This window comes from Amblyomma americanum, chromosome 6, assembly GCF_052857255.1.
Source record: "Amblyomma americanum isolate KBUSLIRL-KWMA chromosome 6, ASM5285725v1, whole genome shotgun sequence".
Taxonomy (NCBI): domain Eukaryota; kingdom Metazoa; phylum Arthropoda; class Arachnida; order Ixodida; family Ixodidae; genus Amblyomma; species Amblyomma americanum.
The window spans coordinates 95,070,571-95,084,184 of record NC_135502.1 but is presented as its reverse complement, the minus strand read 5'-3'; the positions used below and the strand labels follow the sequence as shown (position 1 = coordinate 95,084,184).

Here is a 13,614-nt window from a genome sequence, read left to right as displayed (position 1 = left end):
AGACCCTAACTTCCGTAAAGCCCCCCCAATAGCAACACCTTCAGCCGTTGTGGAAGATACGACAGCAGTAAAGAGTAGGGACCACTTACGGTCCAAAAAAGAAGTGTAAAAAGCCGCTGCGGTAGCTTGTTTGATCTTTTCCACAGAACCATCCGTGAAAATTTGAAGATGGTGGGCATACTGTTTCCAAATGTTCAAGTACGAGCGAACGCGTTGCTGCCAAAGGAGAGCTGGGCTTTGCGCTCACATGGGGAATTGTGACCTTACAGTCGAGGGTAAAAAAAAACCAAGGGGGTTTCAAACGTTTTCTTTGCCTTCGGACATTAAGGCCTAAAGAACTAAGAGTATTGAGTGCCAAGTAAGCCTTCGACTCAAATCTCTTGCAGAGCCGCTGGAGAAGGGATCGCCCAGCTACTGTCTCTTCTAGGCGGCCAAGATGCATTAGTAGTCTCTGAAAAGCGACAAGGTTAAGAGGTTTCGATAGAGACTCATGAAGTACTGCCTTATTCGCAGCCGCCTGAGGAACTCCAAGGGCTCTTCTGATGCCCTTTCTGTGGACAACTTCGAGACGTTGAAGCTGTGATGCCGGGGGGAAATTAAAGGCAATTGATACATTATGCGAGTGGACCACCAGCACTTCATGAAGTTTTACCATTGAAGAAGGATGGTTTGCCCATTGCTCACGTGCAATTCTACGGATCACATTGAGACACGAAGACATAGATGAAACAATCGCGTCTACAGCTTTTCTCCACTGTAGACGCGAGTCAATAATGACGCCCAGGAAACGCGTGCGGTTGAATTGACGGATGCAAGATTGACCGAAGTCTACCTTCAACCGCGCTTGACATCTTCCTACACCTGAAAACAAAACAAAGCCGGATTTTTCCACTGACAGAGACAATCCCACACCTTGAAGATAAGCTTGTGACGAAAGTAGAGCCTGTCGAGCTATCAGGGCTAACCGCTTGTGTTGGTAGCCAGTAATCCAAATACAGATGTCGTCAGTATATATTGACATTCGCACTTGCCTGAAATTTTTTTGCAACGAATCGGGAAGGCCAGCCATTACGATGTTAAAGGGCGTAGGGGGAAAGAACACTTCCTTGAGGCACACTTCGTGATCGAACCCTTTCGGTGCTTAAGGTAATCCCTAACCCTGCACGAACCGCGCGATGACTAATAAACTTGTAAATGAATCTTAACATATGGCCCTGCATGCCCATGCCTTGAAAACTGTTTATAATTGAGCTCTGAAGCACGTTGTCGTAAGCTTTCGCAACAACAAGAAAAATGGCTAAGGTGGAAAGGCCGAAATCTCTCTGGTGTTCAGTGTTACTAATGTCTAAAACGATATCTTGGGCACTAAGACCTCGGCGGAATCCTATCATACATGTTGGCAGTGCCTTGCTGTCCTCAAGCCACCACGATAAGTGTTCATTACCAGCTTCTCCATCAACTTAGCTACATCGGAAGTCAATGACACAAGGTGATACGAGGCCAGGTCCGTCATGTCTTTGCCTGGCTTCAGTACTGGAACTACATCGGCCACCTTCCATGAAGGAGGAACATCGCCAGTCTCCCAAACTCGATTGATGAAGTTGAGGAGCTCCTTCCTAGGTTCCAAGGGCAGATTATTCAGCATTTGATTTGTGATGCCGTCGGGACCAGGTGCACACCGGCGCCGCAGGTAACTGAGGCGCAGTCTGAAGCGCCCGAAGCGTGAACTAGACGTCCATGATAGACCTGGAGGAAGCAGGTGGCGTATATATATCTATTCCAGAATTAGCACGTACGAGTGCGTCTGCAAATTCCTCTGCCAAGCACGCAATAGGTTTTTCCTTCCGTATTGCAAGAGATTCAAAAGGGTTCGAAGGGCGAGATTCTCCAGCAAGGTTGACAATAACTCGCCATATTCTCGTCATCGGTGAGAACACAGTCAAACTAGCGCAGAATTAGGCCCATTGAAACCTGTAGAGCTTGTTCGTGTGCCGTCGAATGGCAGAAGTGAGCCTATTGAAGGTCGCCTTCAAGTCTTTGTAGTCCTTCTTCCAGATGAGTTGGAGCTCCGCCCTTCTCGCTGCGCAAAGGTTCCTGAATTTTAAATCGGGGGCCGGAAAATGATCAGGTAACTTGACCGTCGTAGTTGCTGCCAGCTTACTAGAAATCATTTTGTCAATAACATCACCAGAAACACGTTCTAGGTGCTCTCTTTATTTGTCCCAGTTGACCACATTGCTAGATTTAGGACCATGCATACGAAAGTCGGCAGCCAACACAAAAATCGCATAGTGATCACTTCCCATGCGGCCAGGAGCTGTTGACCACCTCACGCGCACGTCAAGTGATTGTAGTGTCAGGTCTATAGCTGTCGCTGAGGCTGGAGGCCGGCAGAAAGTGGGGCTTCCGTCAGTTTCAACACACAGGTCCAAACTGTCAATAACGCCTACGAGTTTGCATGCGTCCACGGGAATCCGTGTTCCTGTCACCCCAGACGGCATGATGGGCGTTGGAATCACCGCAGATGATTCGAGGAGCTGGGCAGCGGTCGCAGAGCTGCTGTAGAAACAAATCCACTGCTACCTTCATCCTCGGGGACACGTACACGGATGCAACAGACAGGGTTCAAAAACCGAGCTGTATTCTCACAGCCGCTACCTCAATGTCATCCGTGCAAAGATCGGTAACGCTTAGAGAAACATGTGGAATTTCCCTTCTTATGTAAAGCGCGGCACTTCCTGCGTTAAATGACTTTATGCTGCAGTTTTTATGAGCGACATATTCAGTCAAACATCTCCCGCTTGGCAGGCGAGCTTCTGGCAGGGCCAATACTGGAATACAAGTCTCTTTCAAGAATAGTTTTAGTTCAGCTAACTGACTTAAAATCTCAGCGCAGCTCTATTGCAATATAAACAGCCCTTTTCGGTGCATATGAGATCCACGAGGTTTAGCCCCATCAATATTAGATCGCAAGGAAGTTCCCTGCGAAGATGGTAATTAGGGACTGAAAATAAAGCACCAGCTGTAGGAAGTTCTTCAGGTTGCCAGGCGCCATCGCTAGATCATATGAAGGAAGGGCCCCAAACAAAACATGAAGAAGGTCGGACATACCTTGATTTTTGAGCTCCTTATTTTGCGCAACGCACTCACTACAACATCGACAAAAGATGCCGACGGGGACACATTCTTGGCTACAGTAGCTGGTTTTTTTGTCACTTGTGCATATGAGAGTTTCCCTTGCCATCGAGTCTGGCTGTGATCCGGTCGCTCAGGAACATGAGCACTTTTTGCTGGAGGTCGAACAACCGACTCGCGCGCACTGGGCCTTGGCATCTTGCTGGACTCAGGTCTCGTGGGACATTGTTGGGTAACGCAACAACATCAGACTCCAACACTGGGAACTCGTCTAATCCTTGGACGGCCGTCTCAGTCGGTTGGGTTTTGGCACCAGCAATATAAAGGATATTCGATGGTTCAGAGCGCTCACACGGAAGGGGCAGCCTCCGAAACTCGCTAAATGATCACCACCGCAACTGGCGCAAGCAAAATCGGCCTTGCAGGTCATAAAGTCGTGGTCGCCTCCGCACCGCTTACAGCGTCGATCCTTTGTGCAAACTTTGGCCACGTGCCCAAAGCGTTGAATCTAAAACACAGTGGAGGAGCTTCAGTGAAGTCGGCAACTGCGTGTTTTTTGAATCCCATATATCAATTTTTTCGGGGCGCTCTGAGTTGGGAGCGAATGTCAACACGATATAGAGTTGGTAGGTTTCGCAGCACATTCGTTTCCTGGAGACTCCACACGACGCACAAGTCCTTTCACGCGCAGAACACCTTGTGGTTTCAAATGATCAAGTAGGTAGCGTTCTGAGTACCACTTTGGTACACCCTTAATAACACAGGTGTTCTTCATGTAGGAATGGGGCCATCGCACGTTAACTTTGATGCCAAAAATCTGAGAGCTCTGCAGGAGCTTGTCAACCTGCTCTTCCGTGGAGACATCCAGCTGAAGAGCCCGGTGCATTGTGAACCGACTTCGAATCGGAGCAGGTCCCTGCAGTGATTGAATGGCCGCGAAAATTAGGATGGCATTGCTCTCTCTTAAATCAACTCCTTTCTCTGTGGGCTCAACCACTACCGGGATCCCGACCGTGCGTTGTTAAGCCTTCGTTGTCCATGTGAGCCATATCGGCCACTGACTCGTCACCGTCCACAATCGTTGACTCATCCCCACTGAACGATGAGGTCTCTCTGGACGAGTGGTCGTCTCCACGTCCTGGTCGCCCCACAGCCTGGGAAACCATGACCGCCTTTTCCAAGCCAGCGTCCTTAGATTGACATGGTCCCATTAGGCTTGCTGGCGGAGCAGCCATACTCTTCCCATAGGGACAGTACCACCTTGAAGATGCTGCCGACCGCAAATATCAAAAATAAAACAAGGTAAATTCGGCAAAATTAGGCAAGGAAACAGAGCTGAGGCGACAGTAGGTCGTACAACATCTTCGTCTTCCTCTTCCTCCGCTCCCCGGCTGTCGGGGAGAGCTTCCGCCCCGTTTCCCCTAAGGACACTACCCAAATACATCTCTCCTTAACAAGTGGCCCCATACACGAGGCCAAAGAGATTCAAATACTCGGGCTCTTCATCCATAACCAAAGAAGAGTAGACACAACATTGCACAAACTCCGCAAAGTTGGAGACCAAGTAGGCCGTATGGTCCGTCGCGTCTCCAACAAGAGAGGGGGTTTGCGAAGCAGGGATGCCGTGCGGCTGGCCCATGCTTTCGTAATCAGCCCAATCCTCTATTCGGTCCCTTATCTACCCTTGCGGAAACACGACGAAGACAAAGTTGAGGTAATACTCCGCAAAATGATGAAGAGGGCACTTGACCTTCCTGTGTCCACCTCCAATGCGAGACTTCTTGCATTGGGAGCGGTGAACACTTTTCAGGAACTCAAGGAAGCCCATCTCACAAATCAATACACGAGGCTAGCCCAAACGAAGTCGGGTCGGCACTTGCTAGCCCGCCTTCACATCCGACATGATTTTCACATTCAGGAGCGGGTCCGAGTGCCCGAACTCTGGAGACGCACCGTCAGAGTTCGACCCCTCCCCACTAAGATGGACAAGGAGGATCATAGTGGTCGTCGTCAGGCTCGGGCGGAAGCCTTAGCGCACCACTATGGCAACAAACATGGTGTCTTTTACGTAGATGTAGCTGGGCCTACCCACGGTGGGTGGTACATGGCCGCGGTCATACATAAAGAAATACAGGTGGATGGGCTTTCCTTTTGAGTCCCGGGCACAACACAAGCTGAAGAGGTTGCCATCGCCCTAGCTGCTTCTGATTCAAAATCCAAACACATAATAACAGACTCGCGTTCGGCATGTCGCAATTATGAGGCTGGCTGGATAACTCCACTAGCTGAACGAATACTAAGGAACTGCAGCCGGGATACCGATCCTACACCCCGCTGCCTGGTTTGGACTCCGGGCCATCAGGGCCTAGCAGGAAACGAAGCTGCAGACGCAGCGGCCCGAGCACTCATTCACCGGGCGTTCCCATTGGCTCCTGAGCACCTGGAGCCTGAAGGTAGCTACTTACTCTCCTTCAAATCTATCACATCCTATTATAAGGATAGGCATCGCCTCCACCTGGCCCCTGCAAATGGACTGGGGAAAGCAAACGAACGCGTTTTACTCCGATTATTCACGAACACAATGCTGTTCCCGGCAGCACTAAAACACTCCGATCCCGCGTTCACTGGCAGGTGCAAACACTGTGGGGAGGTGTCTGACACCTACCACATGGTTTGGGCTTGCCAGCGCAACTCAGCTCTCTCCCCCCACCCCAACCCTACCAGAGAGGAATGGGAGGCGGCCCTGCTTGGCTGTTCGGACCTTCAGTCCCAAAAGGCTTTGGTCAAGAGGGCTAAGCTGGCGGCTTCGACCAATGGGGCCCCAGAGTAAGGACTCCACCCATTGCGGGGCTCTTTAAAGAGCCTCACCTCTTTCATTAAATAAAGGTTTTTCACCACCACCACCACGCTTCGCAAAGCATGGCGGCAGCTCTCTTCAGTTTCTCCGAGTGTGAAAAAGGCTGTACTTTTTATTTCTCCTTGTTAGCTGTATGTGCAAGCACAATGCGGTCTTCAGAAGAACTGTCAGAATGTCTGGCCTGCAGAGCATCTCCCTCTCCCGTTAATTCCCAGGTGCTATCGCACATGACCTCGAATGGCATGCAAGTAAAATCTCTTTTTGAAAATATACAGCGCAGAAAACGGGGACTTTAGGGTAGAAAACACAGGACAAGCGCTGATACATATTTTCAAATATGTATCACCAACTCGCCCGCCTTGCTATCGTATTGAAGTAAAATCTCCTTCTGAATGCCTTGACTGCTGTCTAACACTACACCCTCGCTCTGAAAATCCCGCGAACGACTTCCTAAGTACCAGCACACTCACCTGACGGCTGAAGGGCCACGTGACGAAGCTGTCCCAGCCCCCGGAGCAGAACACCACTCCAAGGGCGAGGGAGATGTGCCCGTCATTCATTTCGAATTTGCTTTCCAGCATGGTGGAGTACCCCGCCAGGTTGAACGCAGGAGTGAGCTCGCGCGCAGTCATGCCGGTGCACAGCGAAGACTTCCGCTTGTAGATCTGTCCGAGGCACACATAGACCCTGTCCACAGTGCCGCTCCCTCCTGGTGACCTGCCGCGCCCCTCGGAGTCCGCCGCCGATGGCAGGTGCACTTTGGCCAGCTGGCTTGTGGCAATGCTCTCGTGCAGTACGACCTGCGGGAGCACGCCGTCTCATGTAAGAAGCGCTCACCGCGACCTGAAAGCATGTCACGCCTTCGCAGTGAGCCTATGCCCTTCACGGTCAGCTGACCACCTAACATAACGGAACGGCAGGCTATGAGGGACGCCATAATAGAGCGCGCCGGATAATTTCGACCACCTGGTGTTCTTTAGCGCGCACTGACATCGCACAGTACACGGACCTGAGCTAAATTAATGGACGGACGTAGAGATGCACATAGATCTACGTTGCTCCTATGCTTCTCAGTGTGGTCCATGATAGCGATCTGAGCCAGTTGACGAAAGTGCGTGTTTGTTAAGCTTACCGTGAAAAAGGACGCAGGGCACAGAAGCAAATCACTCGGGCTTGTGTGTGATTCTCCTTTGTTGTCTCGCGTCTTTTTGGCTCTCTAAGCTTTCAAAAATTACAGTTCAAACTCTATTGGAAAACAAATTAAGAACATCATCTCGTGGGCATTGTAGTGCTTGACCGGCACTACATTTGCTAATCCGCCATCAAAATCAATAAAGTTTTAAAAAGGGAACCAAAAGCATTGTTGTTACAGAAATGTTGTTTCTGCTTCTTCTTTTTTTCATCAGTATAGCAATTTACAACATCGCGTGAGCTACATTCGCTACGTGAAGCTGCAATATCCTTCCAGTTAATATATCAAAACGCGCATTCTTCAGCGAACTGCACGCCACCGCGGAATAACAGCATAGGATTGCGAAAAGGCCGATATCCGTCAACATGAGGCTGTACTAATAATCTAAATGGGTACATGGTCCAACTGGCTACGGCAGGATCAGTGCTTTAGGGCGGTGCGTGAAGTAAACGTGCCGTTTACCGGACGTCGTCGTCTTATTTTCTCACACCTTCATTACTCCCATCGCCAGCTGAGTGGATAAGACGCGTGTTATAACGCTGGTTTAAGCCCTTTTCTTAGTCATTACCGTTCCGATCGAAGCGGCCCGTACGCGTTTGCTGTTTGTTTGTTTACAATCCTCAGAAGTTCCAGCATTTGAATATAGCGAGACGTAGCCCCTAAAAAAACCGCTATGAAATTTCTACAATTATAGTGTGACGAAACACAACAGATTAAGCAATAATATACGTTATTTTTTCTATTCCAAATCAGCCGCCGTGATGGCTAAGTGGTTATGGCGCCCGGCTTCTGACGCTAGTTCGATCCTGGCTGCGGTGGTCGAATTTCGGTGAAGGTGAAATTCTAGAGGCTCGTATTCTGATCGACGTTAAAGAACCCCAGCTGGTGAAAATTTACGGAGCCCTTCACTACGGCGTCCCTCTACCAAACCAATCCACCTATTCCAAGTCAAGTACGAGCAAACAGATAAAGTCTTGAAGACCACGCATTAAGGAAACACGTATAAAAAATTAGAAATTTTTTTGTTAACGACATGATAAGAAGTCTACTGGAGCAAATAGATCCCTTTAAGCAGAGTTATAATGCAGGTAAGTCATTACTATGTCACAGAGCAATCAGTTAGCTTTTGAAAGTTTCTGAATAGTGTATGCTAACTTTGTTCTGTAAAATGGCACTCTTGCGGAACTTGTTGATTTGGAAATCGCGGCTTTTGTGTTTTGAAATGGTGATGATTAAATGTACGGTCAATTTGTTTCGAAGAATAACCCGCCGCGGTGGCTCAGCGGTTAGGGCGCTCGACTACTGATCCGGAGTTCCCGGGTTCGAACCCGACCGGGGCGGACACATTTCTTATAGTGTAAATAGTTTGTACATATTACTTCTCCCCCTATCCTCTCTTCCTGCCCCTCACCTCTTTCATTTCATTTCTCCATTCTGCCTGCTATCCTTTATTTCCGCTGCCCCAGCTCAGGTGCTTCAGTATCGATGGCAGATGCCGGGGCTAGCAAATATATCTTCCTTCCTTTTTACTTTTATTTTTAATAAACCACTACCAGCACCAACCCGACCGCGGCGGCTGCGTTTTTATGGAGGAATAACGCTAAGGCGCCCGTGTGCTGTGCGATGTCAGTGCATGTTAAACACCCCAGGTGGTCGAAATTATACCGGAGACCTCCACTACGGCACCTCTTCTTCCTTTCTTCTTTCACTCCCTCCTTTATCCCTTCCCTTACGGCGCGGTTCAGGTGTCCAACGATATATGAGACAGATACTGTGCCATTTCCTTTCCCCCCCAAAAAACCAATTATCAATTATTATTATTGTTTCGAAGAAGAATGCTGCCGGACAAAGCTGCTCTTCAAGGACACTCAGGCTGGTTTCATTAGCCCGCTTCCATTTTAAAATACCATGCGGAGGAGTGCAGCTAAAGGCGCTCGTCTTCTGAGCGCGAGGGCACGGGACCACTGCGGCCGTGGAATATCCATGATTATAGCGCGACGAACGGAACATAGAAGAAGGAAACTCAGGGACACAACACAGTGCTTCGTTGTGCCCCTGAGTGTTTCCTTGTTCTAAGTCCCGTTTGTCGCGCTGTGGTCATAGAATATCGTCACCAACTCGCCCAACTAATTACCTCTCGCGAGGTGTAATGGAAAAAAACAGCCGCGTGCTGTGCGACTCTCAGTGGAAGTTACATAACCGCAGGAGGTCAAAATTAATTCAACACCCTCCACTGCGGCGCTGTTTCTATCTTCATTCTTCGACTCCCTCCCGCGTCTCTTCTAACACTGCGCTGTTGAGGTGTCCACCGAGAGTGAGACAGTTACTGCGCCTTTCCTCCCAACTGATTATCGTAAGACATGAGATCCGCGCGACGTGTAGGTCACCGAGACCAGCGCATGCACCTCACTGGTCGTAGCCGAACCGAACTGTTTCCATGTGCCAGCAATAGAGACCTTTAGCATAGCGGACATGTGCTAGAGTAGACATACCAGTTGTTTCAGGAAAGACAAGTAATTTTCAAAAATATGCTTTTTGGGATAAAAATACGGCTTTTGTGGCATAATGTGACCAGTGTTGGCGAACACCAGGAAACCGGTGAATCATTTTAAGTAGTGAACTGGTTAACTTTTTTTATAATGAAGTTATTAACTATCGGAGCTAGGCGCCTATAGTCGCGGATTTGTAGCTGGCCGCTAGTGATAGCCATATCAGTTTTTAGAATTTCTAGAATGCGGTTATCCTCGGCTCTGTAGCTCGACAACATCAGACTGTATCATGCCAAAATACATTCGCTTTCGAAAAACGTGCAGGAAAAGCAACCTTTCCGGTGCATATAACTTGTCAAAAAAGCCAAATTTTGGCACGCCACAGTGCCAACGGTAATCGCGTTTTCTAAATTCTAAAAAGTGGTATGGCTATTATTAACGAGCTGCTAGAAATCTCTAATTGCAATTAGGTGCCTAGCTCTAATAATTAAACAGTTAGTTATTGAAATTTAGTTCACCAGTTTACTACTAAAACGATGCACAGATTTTCTGGTGTCCGCCAACGCCGGTAATACTATGCTGGAATAGCCATATTTTTTTTTACCTGAAAAGCGTATTTTTTAAAATTACTCAAAATCTTCCCTTGAACACGTGGTATATTGGTTTACAGGTAAGTGTCTCCTCCGTATACCTCCTATACCATAACGTGCAGAGCAGGAGGCGTCCGGTGAACCGGTATACTACTACGCTGTCATGTCTACGCTTTGACAAAAGTTTATAATGCTGAGATGAGTGGAAAGCCCTCAAAAGCAACTAAACGTGAGGATTGAGTCGTAAATTTTAAAGCGCAAGCTTTACTGACCGCGAACTTGCGATTTCGTCGTGGCGGTGCTCCTAGGAGGCACATGACGTCGCCACGCGCGCCTCGCCGCGGAGTCGAACCGCTCTGGCCGGGCCGGCGGCGGTTGGCGCATTCGTCGCGAAATAGAGACATGCTGCATGTCGGCGGTAAAGCGCAGTTGAGTATAGAGCGTCTCGCTTTGGCCGCCGTTACGTCGCCGTGCAGCTGGCGCGTGCACGTTACGCCGGAGTATAAACGCGCCTTAACAAAGCATACGCTCAACCGCTAACCAAAGTATTCGGTGGCGGCATCTATAGGAGCCACTGAAACCCCCCGCACACACTTACTGAATAAAAAAAAGTGCGCTGAGGCTCGGGATCGAACCAAGGCCTTCGGCGTTTAAGGCGGAGACGCTACCACTCCGCCACGACTGCTCATTCTTTGCCCGTGAATAAAGGCGCATCTAGAGAATGCACTCTTCCGATGCAGAAGTCTCCACGCTTTCGCTACGTATATCCTGGCCTAACAGAGCTAGGCCACCAGCAATTTTTCTTACTTACTTGAAGACTCTTCATGTGCATGGTGAAACTGTCGAGGCACTCAACAAGGCCGTTGACCTTATCCTGAACAACTGACTTTTTGCGCGTTATTCCGACCATCCCGTCTTCCACGTTCTGCTTGATTATCCGCAGGTCTTCCAGCACCGAACCGCTATCATTCGGCGTGGCCACAATGGTGCCGTCGACGCACGAGCTCAGGCAGTGCTCCAGGATCTTCGATTGTGACACGCTCATCCCGCATTTGGGGCAGAACACCTCGTGGTACTTGCAGTCCTTCTCAATGTGCTCCTGCGTTACACGGTCGTCATGCAGTCAATTGCCGCGCGCGTGTTGTGTTCATAAAGAGAAGGAAGTAAGCTAGGGAGATTGACCAGACACACCCCCAGTTTGCTACACCGCACGTAAAAAGGGGTATGAATGGAGAGGAAAGACAAATTCCAGAATATCTGTATCATCTTGTAAATAAAGTCAGGCAGTGGGTTAACTGGTTTGTCCCTATGGACAAACCAGAAACACTACAGCAGGGTGGGTGGCCAAATCGTCCTCTGGTTAGAGAGTGCGTCGTCGGTTCTGGCTGCACCCCAGGCCTGGCTATGCAATTTCATTGACCAGATACCATCAAACAAAACACACACAAAAACTCGAAATCCCATGTGGACCGATTATAGAGCAAGAAGTTAGCTGTTGTAGGAGTCGCTTATATTCGCGGAGGCTACGAATTCAGAAAGAGCCGGAAGTAGGAATTTACTATGCGAAACTGCAAGTGGACGGTCTGTCTCATAAGCTCATAAAATTGCGAGACATATAAGCCGCCAGGTTTTCCGAGCGAGAAATCGTCCTGACGATCTTTCCAAAACGGCTGGTTCTTATGAATCCACAGCACTCGAAGCATCTGAATCGAATACGCAGTGCTGTTTCAACGGCGAATTTCTTTCGGCTGCAAGGTAAACCAAATACTTGGAAAAATGGCCAAGTGCACAATTCATCGGCATTGAGAGCACGCGAAAAAAATTAGCTGTGGTATAACTACTGCTGGAGATGGTTAGAGAGCGAAAGCTGTGGCGTACCGGGCAAGCAGACGCGGCTTGGCGCCTCTAATGCCGAGTGCGTTCCGCACGCTGGATAGGTAGCGCGCCCGCCCTTCCACCCTGGCACGTGGTGGTTCATCGCCAGACGTTGGTCACCCAATGAACGCTGAGGCTCATTCTACCGCCCTCTACCGACTAATCGAAAGGGCAAAGCTCAAGGTCAAAGATCAAGTGGTGCGACGCCGTGGTGGACCACTTATGGTAAGGCCTAAAGCCACACTTGACCTCTGGCTCACTTGAAGGTCAACCGGCAACGCACGGCGAAATCGGCTTTACCTAGCGTAGCGAAGCTTTCGCTTAAAAAACAAAACAGCCCCAATGTAAGACATCACTGCGAAGTAATTTGGCGCCTAAATGCGGTTTAGGCAAGGTGTATTCACACATACAAGGGCCGTTTAACCAGGCCCATCCTGAAAGCTTAAACTGGATGAAAGCGAGTTCTTTTGCTGGGTGTTCCATTTGAAAATTAGCCTCTTCAAACCTAAGTCCAGTATATAGAATTTCCTTCCTCACTTGCTCAGAAAACAATTCTAAAACGTTCCCATCCCGATAAGCAAAAGAGCAGGCACACGAAATCGGGAACCGCGACCTTGTGCAGCATCGCACAAAGAAGCAACGCGACGGCGGCGGGGCAGTCGACCGCGCGACTGCGTGCAGTGCCCCGCCGCATGCATTACGAGCGCGGACACCCCTCTCCCCAGGGAGGAGCGCGGAGACCACCATGGCTAATACCACGGAGGAAGGATACCCTAGAATAACCCGAGTGTCAGAGACCGCGGTCAGCTGCGTCTCGCTCTCTCCTCTCTGACCTCCCTATCTCCCTCTTGTACCCTCGACGGTTGACTATGGTTGTATCAGCCGCTCCGCCAAGAGCGTGACTCACCAGAGGCGGTTAAACGGGTAGAGATACTAAGCGAAGGAGGAGGAGGAGGTATACTTTATTAAAGAAGTCTTAGGCGCGGGTTGGGGTGACGTTCCCCTCCCCGCGGTGTGCTCCTCTTCCAGGCCGGACGACAGGTGGCCGACCGACGATGTCGTTCGGCGACATCTTTGGCCCGCTCCGTGACTCGGAGTTGAACCTCCAGTTCCGAGCTGAGCAGCGCGGCCTCCCACTGCGACTGGGTAGAGAGCTGCAGGCTGTTCGACGGCTTGTCTTGATTACATGAGTATACGATGTGTGGTGTGTCTGTTATGGTGTCCACAGAGAGAACAGACGGAGCTTAACAGCTCTGGGAACCATATAGAGTACATGTACAGATTAAAGAAAGTGTCTGTTTGGAGCTGCCGCCAGCTGACGTCTGTTTTACTTAGAGATCTATGTGATTCTGGGAAGATTTGTCTTCCTTTCTTGAAGTGGGTAGTAATTTCTTTGTAGGTCGTCACTCGTTCCTTGCCGACCTGAGCTCGGGCTAGCGCACCTCGCGGTTAACTACGAATCCTCGGGAAAATTTG

The 13,614-nt window shown here is 49.5% G+C and overlaps 1 protein-coding gene across 2 annotated transcripts in view; it reads right to left on the bottom strand.

The window, feature by feature from the left end:
• The window catches only part of LOC144094841 (uncharacterized), a 267,610-nt gene that overhangs the window by 3,122 nt on the left and 250,874 nt on the right, over positions 1-13,614 (bottom strand). Inside the window, exons 1-2 of one of the 2 annotated variants that reach the window (XM_077628727.1) lie at positions 11,075-11,405; positions 6,463-6,792 (exon numbers count right to left, since the gene is read on the bottom strand). In XM_077628727.1, the coding sequence (XP_077484853.1) occupies positions 6,463-6,792; positions 11,075-11,308 (564 nt within the window). In that variant the 5' untranslated portion in view covers positions 11,309-11,405. Of the gene's footprint in view, positions 1-6,462; positions 6,793-11,074; positions 11,406-13,614 lie in introns of those variants that run through there. The other variant, XM_077628726.1, reaches the window with a different exon arrangement.